Here is a 22,548-nt window from a genome sequence, read left to right on the forward strand (position 1 = left end):
ACATCTGATTCCAAGCATCATTCTCATTCCAACGGCTACAGAGACCAGACCCAGCCCTGACGCAATCGATAAGGGGAGAGGATTCAGAGTGATACAGAGCACACCTTGGCCATTATTCCACATGAGGGAAAATTACTGGAGCATTTCATCTCAGCCATGAGAGAGAGGGAGAACAGAGGGCCTGGGACATCTTTAATTCATCCCACTGGTAAGTGCAGTGACAGTGGAGGGAGGAGGCTGCAGGTCCACTACTCTAGGTTAGAGGTTTCATACTGACTGGCCGCCACATCAACCACATCATGGTCTTCTCTACTGTACAGACCATCTCCAAGAAAGCACTTATATAGCCGTCAATAACAACTCTGGGCTGAGCACAGCTGAATACACAGCTTTCATGTAGAACCCTGATACACCTCTCTTCTTAGACACAGCGTATAGTTGCAGTAAGGAGTAAGTGCTTATTGATACTGTGGAGAGGACATGCACACACACACACACACACACACACACACACAGATGTCCATGCACGGACACAGGCATGCAAGCACGCACACACACACAGGTTGCCAGCTGTCAACTACGCCTGCTCTCCAAAATCCGTTAGCTGTTGCTGCCCTCTGCTGCTCTATTATAGTAATTGCAATGGAGGCAAAGTTATGAGCTGTTATGAGAACCTTTTCAAATACAGTAAAGTCAGTAGTAGTAATTTGTTAGGCAAAAACAAGGAATTCAATACTTATAAAGTGCAATAATTCTATGTGAAACAGATAAAGACACATGTGTGTATTTGCTGTAATTTCCTTTCTCAAACATAAATTGTGAAAAACCTTTAGAACAGAAGAATCACAGTCAATTTTGCCATTGAATTGTAGTTTAAACCTGGTCAGGAACCACAAACTGTACAATACTTGTGCAAAATATGCATCACATTAATCAGTGTTGGTATGGCCTTGGGAGTTACAGGAATTCTGGACCATATACATTGGAACATATACAGTACATTTATGAGTGTAGATAGATGTATTAGGTTTAGATTCATGAGTTAGTTTGGATGATATCAGTCTTAAGGACAGGGTTTGGCATCTACGACAGGCTCACAGCGGTCCACCACGGCCCGGATCTCGCCGATCTGAATGCCATCGTACACCCCAGAGATGGAGGTCCACTGGGTCTCTCCGTTGCGGTATGTACGGCTCAGTCTGGCTGTGAAGGGGATGTCTGCGGTGATCTTGCGGCCCTCCATGCGCACGGTACAGGAGTGGTTGGGTGGCACCTTGAGCTCCACAGACACAGAGTGGCTGAGGGCCTCCACCATGGTGGTGCCCCTGTTGAACTGCAGGGTCTTCTCCCCACTGAACTCAACCCCTGCAGAGCCGATTAGGGGGATCTTGGCTGTGATGCCGGCAGTGATGCCCAGCATGGTGGTGCGTCCGATGTTCCAGGTGCTCTCCACCTCTGAGGTCTTGGAGATGGTCACCGTCTTCACTACCGTCTGGCACTCGTTGTTGGTTACGCCAGAGAGGCGCATGGTCTCAGGGGGGTAGTGGAACATTTCCACCTCATCAATGCCATACTTGACATGGGAGATGTGCTGGGTGTAGGCGTCTCTGTTGATGGCCAGGACCTGGTAGCTCTTGTACCAGTACTCATCACCCTCCCAGGGCAGGAAGAAGGCTTTGAACTGAGGGACCACCTTCCCCAAGCCATACTTGTTCTTCCCAGCATAGATGCCCACTCCAGAGCATGTTCTAACTGAGTGTTCGGGCACCGAGCCATGCGAGTCCTCCTTCCATTCCACAAACTCAAAGTTGTCTCTGTTGGTCAGGATCTCAAACTCTGGGGCGTAGTACTCTCTCTCACCGTAGGGGTATTGGCAGTATGGGCCCTTGCTAGGAGTGTAGAAGCCGGCTTCGCAGATGTATTTGCAGATGTAGTCGGTGCGTTTGGTGTAGCCGTTGTAGATGCCCACAGCTGCAGTTGGGAGAGAACCATTCCAGCCCAGCCACTGCAGGTTGACATTGTCCCCGAACATGAATGGAGCAGGTTTCTGTTGGTCCTTAAACTCAGGAGGGTTCAGTGGGCCCTGGACTGGACCATTACTGGACAGTGGGGGGACCCTTCCTTCCAGCACTGGGTTCAACAGGGACACTAGAAGACAAAGAATACACTGGACATGTCCGAATACCAATACTTTAGTCCTAAATAGTAGGCCATTTTTGTTTAATAGTATGCGACATTTTGAAAATCGAGTATACTTTAAATGCCTGCATGTCATACTCATTTCGGCTTTGATCAATTAGATATGGGGATGCGCTACCGAAATCAATGAATATCGAGAAACAACGCACTCGCACATGACACATTTTCAGTATGTGAAAATATAATATTTTATAGTATGTGAATTTTTGAAAATCGAGTATAGTTTAAATGCCTACTCATTTCAGCTCTTCATCTAGTAGAATTCGATGCACACTTTTCCACAATGCATTGGAAGAGGTGGGCTGCGAGTGATAGACCCTAGTTCTCTTAAAGTAGCCAAACAACATAATTAAGCTACTTCATTGGGAAGATGCCAAATAGCGAAGCTTCTGCGGTGGTGTTCAAATGTAGGACAAGTAGTTTTTGTTCTCCTTAATATGATCACGAGTATTACATCATAGGCTACATCTTTGAAAACAGAAGTCTTTTTTATTTTTTTTATTTTTTAAAAGTGGATTCCTGTTTTCTCATTGAAAAGTGTTTCTTGTTCTCTTGGCCTTCGTCAGGGCTTTTAAACTAGTATGAAAAATGTATGCACTCACTAAAACTTTAAGTCGCTCTGGATAAGAGCGTCTGCTAAATGACTAAAATGTAAATGTAAATGTAAACTAAATACTAAACCACCTTTTGATTTCTGAATGTGTCAGCACCAGGGACTCGGGATGTGGCTGCGTTATTGATGTCATGTTAATCAGGCCTTTTGATTTGAACATATGGATTGTTTTAGTTTGTAGGCTACCTAATTTCATTTATGGATCAAACATTAGCAGTCATTCTGATCTCGTTCCCAATGATCAGGGCTTTAGTTTATTATGTTGCTGTCCAGCAGTTCTGAATTTGCGATGCACCCGGCTGTCCACGTTTTTCTGTGCAATAGCCTTTTGATTTCAACATTTGAAACGTTTTGGTGTGTGTACTAGGTTATTTGATTTAATTTATCAAACCAAACCTAACTTTATTTATACAGCACATTTCAGACATGGAATGCAACATAGTGTGCTTCACAGGAAAAAACAAATAAAAACAATGAAAACTGAACAACTAAAAAGCACCCTAAGGAAAAGCAAAGCTAAAAAAGTGTTTTTTAAGATCTCTTTTAATTATGTCCACAGTTTCAGCCCCCCTAGGGTTCTCTGGCAGGCTATTCCAGAGGCTGGGGGCATGGCATAGTAACTAAAGGCTGCCTCTCCAGGCCTCTTGGTCCTAGGCTTTGGGATAGTTAAAAGGCCAGAGGACCTGAGGGGCCTACTGGGTACATAACTTAAAAGCATGTCTGACATGTATTGAGGTGCACAGTCGTGGATTGATTTAAAAACCAATAGAAGAATCTTAAAATTATTTCTAAAACTCACAGGCAGCCATGTGTCAACCAGGGAAAATAAATCCATAATGCCTTTGCGTGGTAGGCTAGGGCACATATTATCAAACTTCTCATCAGGTCTTGCTTGACTGATACCCAGCCTAATGTTTGTTATCTTATCTCTGAAATATGCCACAAACTAATCACATTTTGATGTGGAGGAAAGTTCATGTAGGTTGTGGGGGTTGAATTTGTCAGGCCATCAATGGTCGAGAAGAGCACTCTCGAATTATTCTGATTATTAGTGATCAAGTTAGAAAAATTAGCCCGTCTGGCATTTCTAATTGCCTTGTTATATATGCCAAGTAGCTCTCTCAGAATATCATAATGGAACTGCAACTTTGACTTTCTCCACTTCCGCTCTGCCTTTCTGCAATTTCTCTTTGATTTATTAGTTTCTTCACTCATCTAAGGGGCTCTCTGTTTGGATGTGGCCTTTTTCAACTTTACTGGAGCTATGGCATCAATGGTTGCCCTTAATTTGCGATTAAAGTTATCAACTAAATCATCACAAGAGGAAGGCAGAATAGGTGATGGAGTATTGTTCATACACTCAATCAAATCTGTAGCAACTTCAGAGGTAAGATAGTGTTTCTTAATTATGCTTTCAGTATTACCCTGTGCTATGGGCAAAAAGGTAGTAAAAAATACACAGTGGTGAACGGATAAAGCAACAGCAACAATAGAGGATATGTCAATTGGTAATAACCAGGTCCAGAGTATGGCCGCGGTTATGGGTGGGCCTAGTATCATGTTGGATAAAGTCCATGGAGCTCAAAATATTCATAAATTCAATGGCCTTGGAGTCAGTCTCTTTGTCAACATGAATATTAAAATCGCCTAACACAATGATTTTATCATAGTTCTCAAGGACAATAGACAATAGTTCAGAAATCAGTAAGGAAAGTGGAGCAGTGCTTTGGTGGCCTATGCAGGGTTATGGCCAGCACTGGTGGCTCACATTTAAACAGTATAGCATGATGCTCAAAAGACCCAAAGTTGCCAAATGAAATGTCCTTACAGCTGAGAGCATTAGTAAAAATAGAGTCTGTCCCCCCCACCCTTTCAGATCAGATCTTCTCGGATAGATGGGTGGCCAGACTGCCTCCCTGATCTCCTAGGCCTTGTGAGTGTCCAGTCTCCCATGGGCCACGGAGTTAAGCTTAACATTTGTCCGTTGGATTAGGACAGATCAACGCCACCCGACTCATCAACAGCTTTGCTATAGGAGGCATTTAAAACTGATATTTGGTTTGCCTTTGGTTACAGCAAGGTCGGTGTACTTAGAAAGCAGGTTTTCCTTTTTCTCACAACCGAGCTAACAGCCGGAGGATCTCTTCCCTAAGATGCTTGATGGTGGTGCATTTAGGGCAGACAAATCCCTGTCCATTTTCCAGTTCCACCTTCTCTTCATCTTGTGATTGTGTGGAAATCATCTCACACCTGAAGCATTTGTGCTCAGCCATGGATAAAAACACTGGTGGGCTAGCACTGCTAGCATTAGCCTGCTCAATTTTCATGATGGCTAGCAGCTAACTGCTACTTAACAGGAATCCGGGAAACAAACTTGCGGTCCCAGACATAAAGGCTGACCGGGTCGCGGAACCAGTAGCAATACAAACTTTAGCTATGATTAAAAACGATTTAATGAAAACTATTACATAAAAACAACAAACCGCGTGTAGACAGTACACTGTTGCGCGCTCTGAAGACGTCTGTTGCACAATGACTTGGCTCCTATATGTTACACACTTTGGTTTCACTAATAAATATGTTGAAATGGAACCAAATTATCTGTTTCTGTCTGCAGTCCTTTTAAATAGGATAGATGGGCTATGTAGGCTATGTTATAGGTCGAATGCGATAGTCTGCCTATATACCAGCCTGAGTAGGCCAATAACGCCATTCCTATTCTATTCATAGTTAGAGAAATTAATCAAATTGGAAATGAGCTATTATCAGGCTGGTTAATGCGATGCATGTCTGTTAAATTTGGAGAAATCCACCCGCACATGGCCCCGCCCCACCCCACCTACTCAGCCAGTCAGGAGCCATTACTGCATTGCGGCCATGTCATACTGCATACTTTTTACTAAACGGTACATTCTAAATAGTAGTTGAGTACATAGTATGCAGTTTAAGTATGTAGTACGCTAGTATGGGTATTCGGACACGGGCACTGTCACAATATGCACCCATTACTGTTGTGTTGAAACAACTGACATTGAATGACTTTCTGAATGTTTTCTGTTTTCCTTTCTAAGAGATCGAACGCTGGGATTGATTGAATAAAAGGGGTGTATCAAATTAGAGAAGTACACAAATGTAGGCTAATTTACCCTTCTGTCTCAGTGAGCTCTTCCTCAATATGTCCTGGAGGCTGCCTGGAGGAGAGCCTGCATCCTGGGCACAGCACAGCCCCAGGTGCAGCAGGGAAATGACCACCAAGACTGACAGCTTCATCTGAGTAAGACCAGGAGGAATATTAGGAAACATTGAAGTACAATAGTGGTTATTACTATAGATATAACACTATAGTGTTACACAAATTCACATTAAATCAACATGACGTTGCATTTGAAATGTTGTGTTATAGAATATTCTTCCATAAGCTCCATTGAACAGCGACATTTTGTATCAGATTCTTAAATAGTGCCCTAAATGCACAAATAGAAGAGCCAGTGCACTCACCCTCACAGTCTTTACCCAGTGAGCAGTGAACCTGTTGATTCTCCAGGGTTATATAGCTAGCTCCTTTATGACACTCATAAATTGCAACACTCACTCTCTCAGGGCTTTGACATGATAGGACAAGATGCTACATTCTCTTCTTTTTATTATTGGTTCCATTATTACATTTTAGTCATTTAACAGACACTCTTATCCAGAGCGATTTATAGTTAGTGAGTGCATACATTTTTCATACTGGCCCCCCGTGGGAAACGAACCCACAACCCTGGCGTTGCAAGCGCCATGCTCTACCAACTGAGCTACAGGGGACTACATATCATAATCATCTGAAATGTATGAGCTAATCTCTCTCTCTTCTCTCTCCAGCCCCCACTCTCTTACGCCCTTGACAGCACCACACCATGACAATGTATTAGTGTTTGACAAAATAATGTAAATTGGAGTTAGCTTAGACACTAGAATATTTGTTTTGCCATCTTGTTGTTGTGCAGTTTTCTTTGGAAGACAAATTGCCCTGTCTTCTCACTCGTCACACAACCTATGAGAAGGGAAGAACAGACACATTGAAGATGAGGGATTATAAACATGATTACGCAAATAGAGTGATAACAGAGATACAGGTAAAAGGCTTCTAGGACAGAGCTGACTGTCCTGAAATATCAGTCTTATCTCAGTTCCCTTACCTTTCCTCAAAGTTGGTTAGGAAGCACAATTTAGTTGTGGGCATAATAGCATGATTCAATTCAATGGATCTTTATTGTCTCCGAAGGGTAACTTGTGCATTATTGATATACAGTTGAATGGCCGATAGGACAACAAGTGGGGTGATAAAGAATGATCAAAGACAGATTCTATCAATGTAAAGACCTTTATACTGTCTGTCCTATTTCATTATCTGCAGAGGAACATTGAACTAGCGTGATAAATAAATTGATAACAGCTATCTGTGTCAAGGACTTATAGAGGCGGCAGGTAGCTTAGTGGGTAAGAGAGTTGTGCCAGTAACCGAAAGGTCGCTGGTTCTAATCCCTGAGCCGACTAGGTGAAAAATCTGTCGATGTGCCCTTAAGCAAGGCACTTAACCGTAATTGCTCCTGTAAGTCGCTCTGGATAAGAGCGTATGCTAAATGATGTAAATGTAGAGACGGCCTTGGGATCATCAGTAAATTTGGCCAATCAGTACAAATCCAAGTTTTTGGCCTTCACCCGATAGGGTCAATAATATTATATCTGGGGGACTCTGAAGGATGTCTTTGTCTTTGCTTATCAAAGGAAAGCTTGTGATATCTCCAATAACAACCTCACTTGCTAGTCATCAGAATAGCACCGCCATCACACTAAGTTTCTTATCATAATCACAAAGCCTTTCTTATGCAATGTGTTTCTGTTATTTTACATTATACGTGATTTCTGGTAGATCGTGTACATTAATATAAAAAGCTCACATTCACTGCTGTAATGAGATAGAAAGGTATAATCTCAACCTATGATTATGTAAGCGAACACACTAAGCCCAGTGCATGACTTGCCTTAGACAACCACTGCAAGGGCACCAAAACAACATGGTAAAATGATTATACACACAAGGGCACTAGTCACATCTTTAATTAACTTTTTTCATCACTAAAACAATAAGCACTGTGCATTATAACTGTACAGTATAACTAAAATAAATGGTGAGGAAGCAGCAGCAAGAGACTCATATACAGTTAGAATACTAGGCCAAAGGGCATGGGGCCACTGTAACTCTGGCTGCTTTATTAGGGGAAATGATCCTGCAGGGAGGTTTAAAAAGCTGCAGGGGCTGCAGATCAAGCCACTGGAGGAGGAAACTGTCAAGGTAAAACAGCTTTCTTACATCTACCTACTGTATCAAAACATACTATTACTGTTAACTCTGTGCTGAATACCAATATCACGATTCCCTGTATTGTTAATCTGCTTTATGTAACATACAAATACAGTGACTAATGCTTTGATCAATGTAATTTCAAAAGTTCTAAGCTGGAGAGGCAGTTTTTGTGATTTCAGAACACAATTGTTTTAAGTAAATGACAGGCAAGCCCTAAAAATGGACATATTGTAAGAGTGTGATTTGAAGGAGTCAGGCGCAGGAGGGTAAATCACAGAATACAGAGTTTATTCCGTAGTACACAGTTACGCTAGATAGCGTCAACAGTCCAGTGTGCAAAACAGGCGCACTGGAACAAATACAGGCACACTGGAAAATATAACCCGGCAATACAAAGTACAGGTAGCTCCACCGAGCTACACTGAAACAATCACCCACAAGGACAAGGGGGCAGAGGGAACACTTCTACATGTACTAATGAGGGGAATATGAACCAGGTGTGTGTAATTGACAAGACAAGACAATTGGAATAATGAGATATGGAGCAGCAGTGGCTAGAAGGCCGGTGACGACGAACGCTGAAGCCTGCCCGAACAAGGAGGGGAGACAGCTTCGGAGGAAGTCATGACAGTCGTTAGGTTAGTGGAGGAGTGACGGAGAGAGTTCTGGGCATATTCGGCCCATGGCAAGAACACCGACCACTCCCCAGTCCTGGCAGTAGGACCACAGGAACCTACCCACATCCTGATTTACCCGTTCCACCTGCCCATTAGACTCGGGGTGGAAACCAGAGGTCAGGCTGACTGACACCCCCAGACGTTCCATGAACGCCTTCCAGACCTTGGATGTGAACTGGGGACCCCGGATCAGACACTATATCCTCTGGTACCCCGTAGTGCCGGAAGATGTGTGTAAACAGGGCCTCCGCAGTTTGCAGGGCCGTGGGGAGACCGGGCAGAGGAAGGAGGCGGCAGGCCTTGGAAAAGCGGTCCACAACGACCAGGATGGTGGTGTTACCTTGGGTGAGGGGAAGATCAGTCAGGAAATCAACACTAAGGTGAGACCATGGTCGTTGTGGAACTGGTAAAGGTTGTGACTTACCCGCTGGGAGGTGCCTAGGTGCCTTACTCTGGGCGCACACCGAGCAGGAGGAGACGTACACCCTCACGTCCTTAGCCAAGGTAGGCCACCAGTACTTTCCAGTCAGGCAGCGCACTGTACGACCGATACCTGGGTGACCAGAGGAGGGTGACGTGTGTGCCCAGTAGGTCAGACGATCACGGATAAGAGCAGGCACGTACTGCAGCCCAGCTGGACACTGAGCTGGAGATGGCTCTGTGCGTAACGCCTGCTCTATATCCGTGTCCATCGCCCATACTACTGGTGCCACAATGCAGGCCGGGAGTATGGGGGTGTTGTCTCTGGGCCTCTCCTCTGTGTCATACAGCCGTGACAATGCGTCTGCCTTCACGTTCTTTGTACCCGGGATGTATGATAGTGTGAAATCAAACCGGGTGAAGAACAGGGCACACCTGGCATGGCAAGGATTCAGCCTCCTCGCTGCCCGGATGTACTCCAGGTTACGGTGGTCCGTCCAGACGAGGAAAGGGTGTTTCGCCCCTTCGAGCCAATGCCTCCACACAGTCAGGGCTTGGACAACAGCCAACAGCTCCTGATCACCAACGTCGTAGTTCTGCTCTGCCGGGCTGAGCTTCTTAGAGAAGAAGGCACAGGGGCAGAGCTTGGGTGGCGTGCCCGAGCGTTGAGATAGGACAGTGCCTATCCCTACCTCGGACGCATCCACCTCCACTACGAACGGTAGTGATGGATCGGGGTGGGCCAGTACCGGGGCTGAGGTGAACAGACCCCTCAGGTTACTGAAGGCCCTGTCAGCCTCAGCAGACCAGTGGAGCCGGAACGGCCCACCCTTCAACAGAGATGTAATGGGAGCTGCGACCTTGCCAAAGCCCCGGATAAACCTCCGATAGCAGTTGGCGAAGGCAAGAAAGTGTTGCACCTCCTTAACCGTGGTGGGATTCGGCCAATTACGCACGGCTGAAATGCGATCTCCCTCCATCTCCACACCTGAGGTGGTAATGCGGTATCCGAGGAAGGAGACGGACTGCTGGAAAAACATACACTTCTCTGCCTTGGCATAAAGGTCATTTTCCAACAGTCGGGCCAGCACTTTGCGAACCAGGGACACATGCTCGGCGCGCGTAGCGGAATACACCAGAATGTCATCGATGTAGACCACTACACCGCGACCAAGCATGTCCCGAAACACCTCGTTCACAAAGGACTGGAAGACGGATGGAGCATTCATCAAACCGTACGGCATCACCAGGTATCCATAATGCCCCGTGGTTGTGCTGAATGCTGTCTTCCACTCATCCATCTCTCGGATACGCACCAGGTTGTACACACTCCTGAGATCTAATTTCGTGAAGAAGCGCACCCCATGCATTGACTCGATCACTGAAGGAATGAGGGGGAGAGGATAACTAAATCGTATCATCTCCTTGTTCAGTGGTCTATAATCAATGCAAGGGCGCAGACCACCTTCTTTCTTCTTCACAAAAAGGAAACTCGAGAAGGCGGGTGAAGTGGAGAGACAAATATACCCCTGGCGCAGGGACTCGGTGATGTATGTTTCCATAGCTTCCATTTCAGCCTGTGACAGGGGATACACATGACTCCTGGGAGGCACAGCGTCTACCCTGAGGTTTATCGCACAATCCCCCGCCCGATGAAGTGGTAACTTGGTTGCCTGCGTTTAAAAAAACGCATGTGCCAAATCGAGGTATTCGGGGGGAATTTGCACGGTGGAGGTACTGTCTGGACTTTCCACCGTGGTTGCACCAACGGAAACACCTAGACACCTACCCTGACACTCTCGCGACCACCCTGTGAGAACCCTCAGCGGCAATGAGGAGGTGGGGTTGTGGCGTGCTAACCAAGGGATACCTAATACCACAGGGAAAGCAGGAGACTCAATAATTTAAAAAAAGTGACTTGTTTTACTGTGGATATAGATACTTTTGTACCTGTTTCTTCCAGCATCTTCACAAGGTCCTTTGCTGTTGTTCTGGGATTGATTTGCACTTTTCGCACCAAAGTACATTCATCTCTAGGAGACAGAACAAGAAGTGGTTGTATTAATTTGGGATCTATCGCATCCCACAACTGTCCCAGACTATGTTTGGAATATTTATTTCTCGCACAGAATAGAATAGGTCGACTTTTGTACTATGGGGGATAGTAGATTTGACATAGGCTAGTGCTTTTGCTGTTCGTTAGCCCTACTCAACTTGTTGGCTAACGAAAAGTAAATGTGGGCAGCTCTTCCAATATCTTCAATATGCACCTCGGAATTGGATAAGGACGCGCGCAGTTGCATCCCCGATGTGTCTGTCTTCACTTGTAGCCTGTGAGAAAGACCCGATCACGTGATGGAGAGCCATGTGAGTGAGAGGTGATTCGGAGCACTCAGCACTCAGGAGAAGGTCACAACGGCCACTGGCCGCAAAAGGCATGGATTTTTTTAGGGTGCATTACGGCCACACAAAGGGGATGCCACCGTGAAATTCGAGGCATTATCAAGTGTTTGTCAAATTGTGAATGAGTGACTGATGTAGTGTGTACAGCCTGCGCAAAAGACAAAGCAAAGCTCATGCCTTTCAAGCGACTTTTTTCAAATCATCATTAGAGTCGCATCATGCAGCCTTACAATGTATTAAAAATAAAAACATATAGCCCAACATTTGTAGAACAACTAAAGTTACATTAATAACTCTAAATTAAGCATATAGGAGAACCTATTTCTTTGTTGACTTCTCATCACAGAATAGCCACATGTGCGCACTCCCTCAAATCATTTGGAGAAAATATTTATATTTTATTCGGCTTTGTTCTATTGTATTCTTCATACTATAAAATAATATAAAATAATACCATAGAATTCTAAGCAAATCTTGTCTGCTAAATGAACTAGTGTAGCCCACAGCCATTTGGCAAAGCCACATCAGGACCTAACATAAGGACAACTCAGAGTATGCTATTCTTTTCTTCTGAAATAGACTACATTTTCTTCATATCATGCTTCTTTAGACCTGTCTAAAATAAATAATGGATCTATTGTGAAGGTGTAGGCTATATTACATGGATTTATTATACTTTTTTAAATGTAGATGTTCCAAAGGTCTGCATCAGTGGCTTGTAGGCTATGTGTGGAAGCCAGGAGATGCTAAATCTGTTTATGTTAATTAACGGTCAATTACCGTGAGACCGACAGTTATTCGCTTGACAATCACCGGCTGACAAAATTTTGTGACCGCCACAGCCCTACTCCTGGCACCTACTACCATACCCGTTTAAAGGCACTTACATTTTTTGTCTTGCCCATTCCAACTCTGCATGGCACACATACACAATCTATGTCTCAATTGTCTCTAGGCTTAAAAATCCTTCTTTAACCTGTCTCCTCCCCTTCATCTACGCTGATTGAAGTGGATTTAACAAGTGACATCAATAAGGGATCATAGATTTCACCTGGATTCACCTGGTCAGTCTATGTCATTTAAAAAATATATATATTTTACAAATATTTTCCTGCCTCTTGGGCCCCCCACGGGCCTGGGCACCGGGGCTTCAGCCCTGGTAAGCCCATGCATTAAACCGGCCCTGTTGAGATATATACTTACATAGACATGTAATTTAATAATAGTAGACCGCGCTACCGTAAAAAAACACTTGCACTTACATTTACTTGTAAATTAAGTCCATCCTTCTATCCTGCTGGGTAAAGACATCAGTGACTGAACTGTAAAACTCCTCCCTGTTGCCCTCAGTTTTAAAAGTTGATGGAGATGATGGCAAGGGATGAGAGTCGTCCTTAATCGGCCCGGATTCGACTGTATGTCTTGATCCATTTCAACGTAGAAAATGACCTCTCAACGGATGCTGTTGTAGCTGGTATAGTGAGGACCTGCTGCAGTAACTTTGTCGCCTCGGGGACAGTCTGTGTCAGGTCATGCTGGAACAAAAAGCTGAGGAGCTGTCCAGGTGATTTGTCTCGTACCATTTGTGAACTGTACAATACGACCAGTGGTGTAAAGTACTTAAGTAAAAATACTTGAAAGTACTACTTAAGTAGTTTTTTGGGGTATCTGTACTTTACTTTACTATTTATATTTTTGACAACTTTTACTTTTACTTCACTACATTCCTAAAAAAAATTATGTACTTTTTACTCCATACATTTTCCCTGACACCAAAAAGTACTCGTTACATTTTGAATGCTTAGCAGGACAGGAAAATTGTCTAATTCACACACTTATCACGAGAACATCCCTAGTCATCCCTACTGCCTCTGATCTGGTGGACTCACTCAACTCATGCTTCGTTTGTAAATGATGTCTGAGTGTTAGAGCATGACCCTGGCTATCCGTAAATTAAAAAAACAAGAAAAATGATGCCCCCTGGTTTGCTTTATATAAGGAATTTGAAATGATTTATTATTTTACTTTTGATACTTAAGTATATTTTAGCAACTACATTTACTTTTGATACTTAAGTATATTTTAGCAACTACATTTACTTTTGATACTTAAGTATATTTAAACCAAATACTTTTAGACTTTTACTTAAGTAGTATTTTCCTGGGTGACTTTCACTTTTACTTGAGCAATTTTCTATTAAGGTATCTTTACTTTTACTCAAGTATGAAAATTGGGTACTTTTTCCACCACAGAATACGACAAGATCAGCCTTAAGTCCCTCAAAATCTAAGTGCTTGGCATATTTTGACAGACTCCAGTTTGCAGGTGTCGAACTTTTGTGACATTGTTTCGATGTTTTTGCAGTCCACTAAGCCAAGGAACTTAAAATCACCAGAGTGGTTGTTACGGATTTCCTGCCTGTGAGTTCTATAACTTCATGCAGCTAACTCCACCCATCCCCCGATGGTGCCAGAGAGACTAGGGGATCATAAACTGTTTCCCCAAAGTGACCTCTGCTACCAGCCCACCGATAGGTTGCTAGAGAGGTTGCTAGGGGGCAGGACACCTGACTTCTGCCCAACCTGGTCTCAGAGCATTTCGTATTATTATGTAGGTAAATCTGAGTTACTCTATTTAGTATGATAAGTTACGTTCCGTATGGTATGGTATGTATTAATTTGTGGATGTCCATCACCCATTTGGTATGATATGTTACGAATTACAATTTGTATTATATGTTACGAATTTGCAAAACGTATGATATCTTACGAATTCTAGCTAGCTCGCTAATGTTAGTTCGCTCGCTAACGTTAGTTAGGCTAGGGGTTAGGATTAAATTTAGGAGTTAGGTTAAAAGGTTAAGGTTAGGGTTAGGGTTAGGGATAGCTAAAAGGGTTAAGGTTAGGGTTAGGGGAAGCTAACATGCTAAGCAGTTGCAAAGTTGGTAAAAAGTAGTATGTAGTTGAAAGTTGCTAATCAGCTAAAATGCTAAAGTTGTCCATGATGAGATTCAAACTAGCAACCTTTGGATTGCTAGACATTCGCGTTATACACCCACCCAACCACCCTACTTTTGTTTTTGCCTTAAGTAACCATCTGTCTTATGTAACCATACCAATCGTAACATACTGTATCATACTAAATAAAGAATAGCGGATTTACGAAATGCTCTGAGGCCGGTTTGTTCTGCCTGCTCAGGTCAGAGCTTCCTCAGTCTCTCCAAGTGGACAAGAGTAATGGAGTGCGTGGACAGAAGTGAGTGATGTTGTTATTGAAACTTGTGCATTTACTGTTGGTTGTTACTATTGCTAGTTGTTAATAGTTGTTGATGCTATGTGTTATACAGTCCTTTGCTTATGTCACTATCTCCTTATACAGTCAATATTATTATTGCTCTTGTGCTATTTATTACTCATTCATTCTCATGTTTATTAGTATATTCATTCATAACAATTCTCTGTACAGAACCACATCCATCTCATTTTTCATCTGGAAATAAAGTTATTTAGTGTGAGTAACTCTATGTAAGGTTGCCTTATTCCTCTGACCGGTAAAGTTGTCAATGAATCACAGACCAGCCCAACTGGAGACCCGCTCTCTTTCAGTGGTCAAAACTGGCTCTCATCTGAATATTGATATTGTCCAGTATGTTGTAGTAGATTAACCCCCTCTCTACTCTGATTGGCTGTTTACTATGAGTTTCGCTTTCAGCCAGGCCCAGTTCATTGCATTTCTGCTCAAATCGCTTATAGAAACAAAGGCATGTAATAGTTCCACAGAGTTGCCCCTGTTTGATGAGCTGGCACTCTCATCGTTGCCATGAATTGCCAACTCCTGTTTACCTAGGTAGCATGGAGCCTAGCATTTATTAGGTCTTTCAAAATCTCACGGTTATCTTTTGCCTTTGCATTGTGCATGTTGATGTTCAATCTCCATTGTTCATTCAATACCAGATCTATCCGTGAGCTGCCAAATTTATTTTCAGTGCTATCTGGCTTTGGATGTGAGACAGATTTCTCATGCTTGTTGAGCCCTATTGGCAAGTTGTTCAAGTTGAAGTAACTGGCTCTTGTCCACACGTTGTCGCTGGTGGAGAACAGCAGGCAAAGGAAGCAGTAGAGTTGGCTGCTAGCAGCGCAGCCACAGAGCCAGTAGTTTCGTTGATACCACTCAGATTTAAATTATGCCGTTATTTTCTGTCCCTTCCTTTGATTTAGGTCCATAAGCTCAGGTGTTGGTCTTCCTTCCCTTACCACCCCCTGTTTCACGAGAAAATCCAACTTTGAAAACTGTTTCAGATGCAATATGTTAGCCATTGTCACGGTTTCGGCCGAGGCTGCTCCTCCTCCTTGTTCGGGCAGGCTTCGGCGGTCGTCATCCCCGGAGTACTAGCTGCCACCGTTGTATGTTTCGATGTTTGTTTGGTTTTGTCTGATTGGTTACACCTGTTTCTGTTTTGTGCTTTTATGTGTCCTATAAGTTCTCGTCGTTTGAGTCTTGTGTTGTGTGTAATTGTTTCTCCAGTCAGCAAGGGCTATTAGTATTTTCTCTCCAGTTATTGTTTTGAGAGAGTGTCAGCACTGTGTGCGCATTTGTTTTGTATTTTGTGCTTTACGCAGTGTTGCGTAAAGTTCGCTTGCCTCCGGCTTGGATTTAGCCGTGTGTTTTGTTTACGTGTCTTTACTAAAGACTGTTGGACGAAACCTCTGTTGTCCTGCGCTTGATTCCACACCACATCCACGCTCGCACCTGACAGCCATCCTGATCAGCTTACTTTTAGCTAGCAGTAAAATGAACGTAATCGCCTTTGGCGGCAGATGCAGGTATAGGTAGCTGCTTCCTGGACTGGTCTCGGAGTAGTGGGCGTGCTGAAATAAGTGGGTGTGTCGAAATAAATGGGCGTGGTGAAAGTGCACTGTTATTGGATGGTCTCTTTTGATTGAACAGGGTTGTTGCCAGTGCCTATTTTGTTCAGTCGCTTTCAGGAAGTGCATGGAGGATGCTAATGCAGTTTTAATCACATACACAACTCAAACATTTATGAGAGCAAACATGACAAATTATTATTGGTATACTACTGTATGTGTCATGAGGTATTGTATTGTACAGTCTCATAATCATTTTCACATACACAACTCAAACTTTTATGAAAGCAATAAATGAAGATCTGCCACCAGGGTAACCTAATTTTAATCTCATATTATAACGTATCAGATGGTATCAGCGTAGGCTATAGGCAATTTATTCCCAAGCCACTCTTCGTAAATTGGTCATCATCAGCATGTCAGCAATTCTTGCAGCCGGGCATGCAACCCATAGGTCTGCCCTTGCGCAACCTTGCTATCAGTGTTTAGAAATGGCACATCGACAAGTTTAATAATGACATTGCGCACTGTAGCCTACACAACTGCAATTCAATGTGATAAATGTAAAATGTTCACAACATGAAAGCATGTTAAGATACGTGCATTTACATGCAATGTTTTTCACGATTTCACAACACCATCATTCTGAGTTTCCCAAAAGTACTCAAGTTGATTTTGATGTGCCTTCCTACACAGTCATGTTTCCACTAATCTCTGCACTCGCTGGCAGGAACTGACAGAAAGTCAGGCCAATTACATGTGCACTTTCGACTCTGCACCGGTACCCCCCTGTATATAGCCTCCCTACTGTTATTTTATTTTACTTCTGCTCTTTTTTTCTCAACACTTTTTTGTTGTTGTTGTTTTATTTTACTTTATTTTATTTTTATAAATGCATTGTTGGTTAAGGGCTGTAAGTAAGCATTTCACGGTAATGTCTACACCTGTTGTATTCGGCGCATGTGGCAAATAAGATTTTATTTGATTTTATTTTTGATTTTATTTGATACGCCTACTTCCTTTCGACACCCCTATTTCTTTCAACAAACCCAGTCTCCGGCTGCCATATTGGGCTGCAGCAACCCCCTTTTCGGCAGATGAGGTGTGACGTTTATAGGCAGGTGTCAAGGGGTGCTGAAGGTGGGTGTGGTGCATGAATCAAGCGCAGGACGCAGAAGCTCAGTCCAAAAGACTTTAGTGCAATATTCACGTAGAAAATAAGCACAATAAGCCCGAAGGCGAAATAACGGCGCACACAGGCGTCAAACAAACGCCGCACTAACATGTGCGAAAAACCTCTCCAAAACACTGGAGGGAAGTACGTAGCTCCAACACAAAACAGAAGAGCAATCACACACAAAGACAAACACACACAACGAGAACTAAATAGGACACTAACAAGGACTAACAAGACACAGGTGTTCAACATCAAGACAAAACCAAACGAACATGAAACATAGATCGGTGGCAGCTAGTACTCCGAGGACGACGACCGCCGAAGCCTGCCCGAACCAGGAGGAGGAGCAGCCTCGGCCGAAACCGTGACAGCAGGAGCGAGCTCTGCCTATCCCATTACTTTATTCACGTCAGTACACATGCACATTTATTATTTGAGTGCAATGAAAATTAATGGGACATATTGACACTTGAAAGGCAGCGAAGCTCTTCTGAGATTGAAGCGTGAAAAAGGCACACGGCAAAGCTGCCTTTCCCCTGGCCTCGTTGTGCATTTTGTACCACGTCTCCACAAATGTGGGATTCAGAAATCGATTTTATCATGCAAGAAATATATACAGTACCAGTTTGGACACACCTTCTCATTCAAGGGTTTTTCTTTATTTTTACTATTTTCTACATTGTAGAATAATAGTGAAGACATCAGAACTATGAAATAACACATATGGAATCATGTAGTAATCAAGAAAGTGTTAAACAAATCAAAATATATTTTATATTTGAGATTCTTCAAAGTAGCCACCCTTTGCCTTGATGACAGCTTTGCACACTCTTGGCATTCTCTCAACCAGCTTCATGAGGAATGCTTTTCCAACAATCTTGAAGGAGTTCCCACATATGCTGAGCACATGTTGGCTGCTTTTCCTTCACTCTGCGGTCCGACTAATCCCAAACCATCTCAATTGGGTTGAGGTCGGGTGATTGTGGAGGCCAGGTCATTTGATGCAGCACTCCTCACTCTCCTTGGTCAAATAGCCCTTACACAGCCTGGAGGTGTGTTGGGTCATTGTCCTGTTGAAAACAAATGATAGTCCCACTAAGCGCAAAGCAGATGGGATCGCATATTGCTGTAGAATGCTGTGGTAGCCATGCTAGTTAAGTGTGCCTTGAATTCTAAATAAATCACAGACACTGTCACCAGCAAAGCACTCCCACACCATCACACCTCCTCCTCCATGCTTCACGGTGGGAACCACACATGCGGAGATCATCCGTTCACCTACTCTGCGTCTCACAAAGACATGGCGGTTGGAGCCAAAAATCTCAAATTTGGACTCATCAGACCAAAGGGCAGATTTCCACCGGTCTAATGTCGATTGCTCATGTCTTTTGGCCCAATCAAGTCTCTTCTTATTATTGGTGTCCTTTAGTAGTGGTTTCTTTGCAGCAATTCAACCATGAAGGCCTTATTCACGCAGTCTCCTCTGAACAGTTGATGTTGAGATGTGTCTGTTACTTCAACTCTGTGAAGCATTTATTTGGGCTGCAATTTCTGAGGCTGGTAACTCTAATGAACTTATCCTCTGCAGCAGAGGTAACTTGGCCTTCCTTTCCTGTGGCGGTCTTCATGAGAGCCAGTTTCATCATAGCGCTTGATGGTTCTTGCGACTGCACTTGAAGAAACGTTCAAAGTTCTTGAAATGTTCTGGATTGACTGACCTTAAAGTAATGATGGACTGTCATTTATCTTTGCTTATTTGAGCTGTTCTTGGTCTTTTACCAAATAGGGCTATCTTCTGTATACCACCCCTACCTTGTCACAACACAACTGATTGGCTCAAATGCATTAAGAGGAAAGAAATTCCAAAAATGAACTTTTAACAAGGCACACCTGTTAATTGAAATGCATTCCAGGTAACTACCTCATGAAGCTGGGCCAAGAGTGTGCAAAGCTGTCATCAAGGCAAAGGGTGGCTACTTTGAGGAATCTGAAATATAAAATATATTTTGATTTGTTTAACACTTTTATGGTTACTACATGATTCCATATGTGTTACTTCATAGTTTTGATGTCTTCACTATTATTCTACAATGTAGAAAATAGTACAAATAAAGAAAAAACTCTGGAATGAGTAGGTGTGTCCAAACTTTTGACTGGTACTGTATATTATTGATAGAATTGTTATTTATTTATTTTTCATTACAGTTCTTTTTTTGTTCATTTTCATCTACCCTGACTGCACGTCACTTACTGTGTGTGTATGTGTGTGTGTGTGTGTGTGTGTGTGTGTGTGTGTGTGTGTGTGTGTGTGTGTGTGTGTGTGTGTGTGTGTGTGTGTGTGTGCATGTGTGTGTGTGCATGCGTGCACATACTTGCATGTATGCGTGCACAATTCTGTGTTCCTTAGATGAGGCTGTCTCTCCTGGTTGTCCAGGCAGTGCTGCAGCTCTGCAGCCCAGTCATCCTTTCAGACCCTCTGCTCTACATCTCTCAGCTGGAGGAGGGGCAGTAAGCCCCCAGCAGTGAGTCGGATTATATTCATCCCTATTACACAAACACGTTTATCAAAATCCATCAACTGGGTCTCATAGTGGAATAATATTGTTGTCTGAATATTCTCTACCAAGCAACCTAATCCAAAGCAGTTAGATTTCAACTCCAGAAAATATACTCCATCACAACCTATAGCCTTTGCTTTCTGTCCCTTTTTACAGAGCCCTGGCTCAACCCTCTGCTGGAAGATGTGGTCCCTGATCTGGACATCCACAGTCCACCCAGACTGACAGAGACCTCAGATCTAGATCCCCAGTTCCCTGACTCCCTGTTTATGTATGGCGAGAACGCCAACCTCAAATGGGTAAAATGGGAAGGGTCCCTCCCTAATGGTGCTGTGGGCATCTACAATGGTTACACTGAACGACACGACTACATCTGCAAAGTCAACTTCGAAGCCGGCTTCTACACCGCAAGCAAAGCCAGTACCCCTACACTGACAAGGAGTATTCATCCTCAAAGTTCGAAGTCCTGGTCAACGTGGACAACTTTGAATTTGTGGAGTGGATCGAGGAGAAATACGGTGCTGTCCTCCAATATGCTGTCAAGACCTGCGCAGGCATTGAGATATACACTACCGTTCAAAAGTTTGGGGTCACTTAGAAATGTCCTTGTTTTCGAAAGAAAAGCAATTTTTTTGTCCATTAAAATAACATCAAATTGATCAGAAATACAGTGTAGACATTGTTAATGTTGTAAATGGCTATTGTAGCTGGAAACGGCTGATTTTTAATGGAATATCTACATAGGCGTACAGAGGCCCATTATCAGTCCTGTGTTCCAATGGGACGTTGTGTTTGCTAATCCAAGTTTATCATTTTAAAAGGCTAATTGATCATTAGAAAACCCTTTTGCAATTATGTTAGCACAGCTGAAAACTGTTGTGCTGATTAAAGAAGCAATAAAACTGGCCTTCTTGAGACTTCTGGAGTATCAGCAATTGTGGGTTCGATTACAGGCTCAAAATGGCCAGAAACAAATAACTTTCTTCTGAAACTCGTCAGTCTATTCTTGTTCTGAGAAATGAAAGCTATTCCATGCAAGAAAATGCCAAGAAACTGAAGATCTCGTACAACGCTGTGTACTACTCCCTTCACAGAACAGCGCAAACTGTCTCTAACCAGAATAGAAAGAGGAGTGGAAGGCCCCGGTGCACAACTGAGCAAGAGGACATATACATTAGAGTGTAAAGTTTGAGAAACAGACGCCTCACAGGTCCTCAACTGGCAGCTTCATTAAATAGTACCCGCAAAACACCAGTCTCAATGTCAACAGTGAAGAGGCGACTCCGGGATGCTGACCTAGGCTGGTGGAGTCCATCAGCCACTCCATCTCTGTGGAGCTGCTGGTCCCTCCCAACCACTCCTGTGCCGTGCGGATGGAGGGCAGGAAGATGACAGCCAACATCCCCTTCACGGGTAGACTGAGCCGGACCTACCATAATGGAGACACCCACTGGACCACCATCACAGGGATTTATGATGGTGTGAGGGTGGGGGAGATCAATGCCGTCGTAGAGAGATGCCAGCCTGTCTCTGATGACATCCCCTGCTACCCCGATGAGACAGACTACTGAGACAGAATTCTAGATCTGTGAACTTTGAACTCCAATGTGCCTGTGGTATCCCTCCAGACACAAAGTGAAGAAATTACCCTTATGTCACAATAACTTTTCATCAGACAGGAATAAACTGATATATCTGCATATTCAGATAAAACAGCCAGTTAATTTATTTTTGTGTTTTTGTGTCAAGAAAAGCAATTTTTGCCGAATGTTTCAAGACAATAAATATGATCTTGGTGCAAAATGTTGTTTTTCTCTTTTCTTGATTTAACTAATTTACTCCTGTATGCTACATGCACCTATAGCTGTATCATCATCATTAGTTTCAATGGCCTATTGAAGTTAAATATAATTTCAGCACATGAAGTTACACAATGTTGAAAGGTCCAAAATCACTTTTCCAAACCAGTAGCCTATTTATATTACATTTACATTTTAGTCATTAAGCAGACGCTCTTATCCAGAGCGACTTACAGTTAGTGAGTGCATACATTATTTTTTAATACTGTCCCCCGTGGGAATCGAACCCACAACCCTGGCGTTGCAAACGCCATGCTCTACCAACTGAGCTACATCCCTGTGCATTTGCTATGAGTGTTAAGGCGTGTATACAGTGCCTTCAGAAAGTATTCACACCCCTTGACTTTTTCCACATCTTGTTGTCTTACAAAGTGGGATTAAAATGGATTTCATTGTCATTTTTTGGTCAACGATCTACACAAAATAC

General features: G+C 43.3%; 1 protein-coding gene and 1 pseudogene across 2 annotated transcripts; one reads left to right on the forward strand and one right to left on the reverse strand.

Annotated features, from left to right (window-relative positions):
• Positions 1-955: 955 nt before the first annotated feature.
• On the reverse strand, positions 956-6,082 carry LOC311144333 (natterin-3-like; the record flags this gene model as incomplete). Its single annotated transcript, XM_084180369.1, has 2 exons — positions 956-2,148; positions 5,959-6,082. 2 exons carry the CDS (start codon positions 6,080-6,082, stop codon positions 1,064-1,066), a joined length of 1,209 nt encoding a protein of 402 aa, XP_084036495.1. The 3' UTR covers positions 956-1,063.
• Positions 6,083-20,111: 14,029 nt separating this feature from the next.
• Positions 20,112-21,833, forward strand: LOC311145034 (natterin-4-like; annotated as a pseudogene). Its single transcript has 3 exons — positions 20,112-20,226; positions 20,419-20,844; positions 21,563-21,833. The product of its transcript is annotated as a natterin-4-like (transcript).
• The last annotated feature ends 715 nt before the right edge of the window (positions 21,834-22,548 follow it).

The sequence above is a fragment of the Coregonus lavaretus genome, assembly GCF_964263955.1.
Source record: "Coregonus lavaretus genome assembly, chromosome: 17".
Lineage (NCBI taxonomy): Eukaryota > Metazoa > Chordata > Actinopteri > Salmoniformes > Salmonidae > Coregonus > Coregonus lavaretus.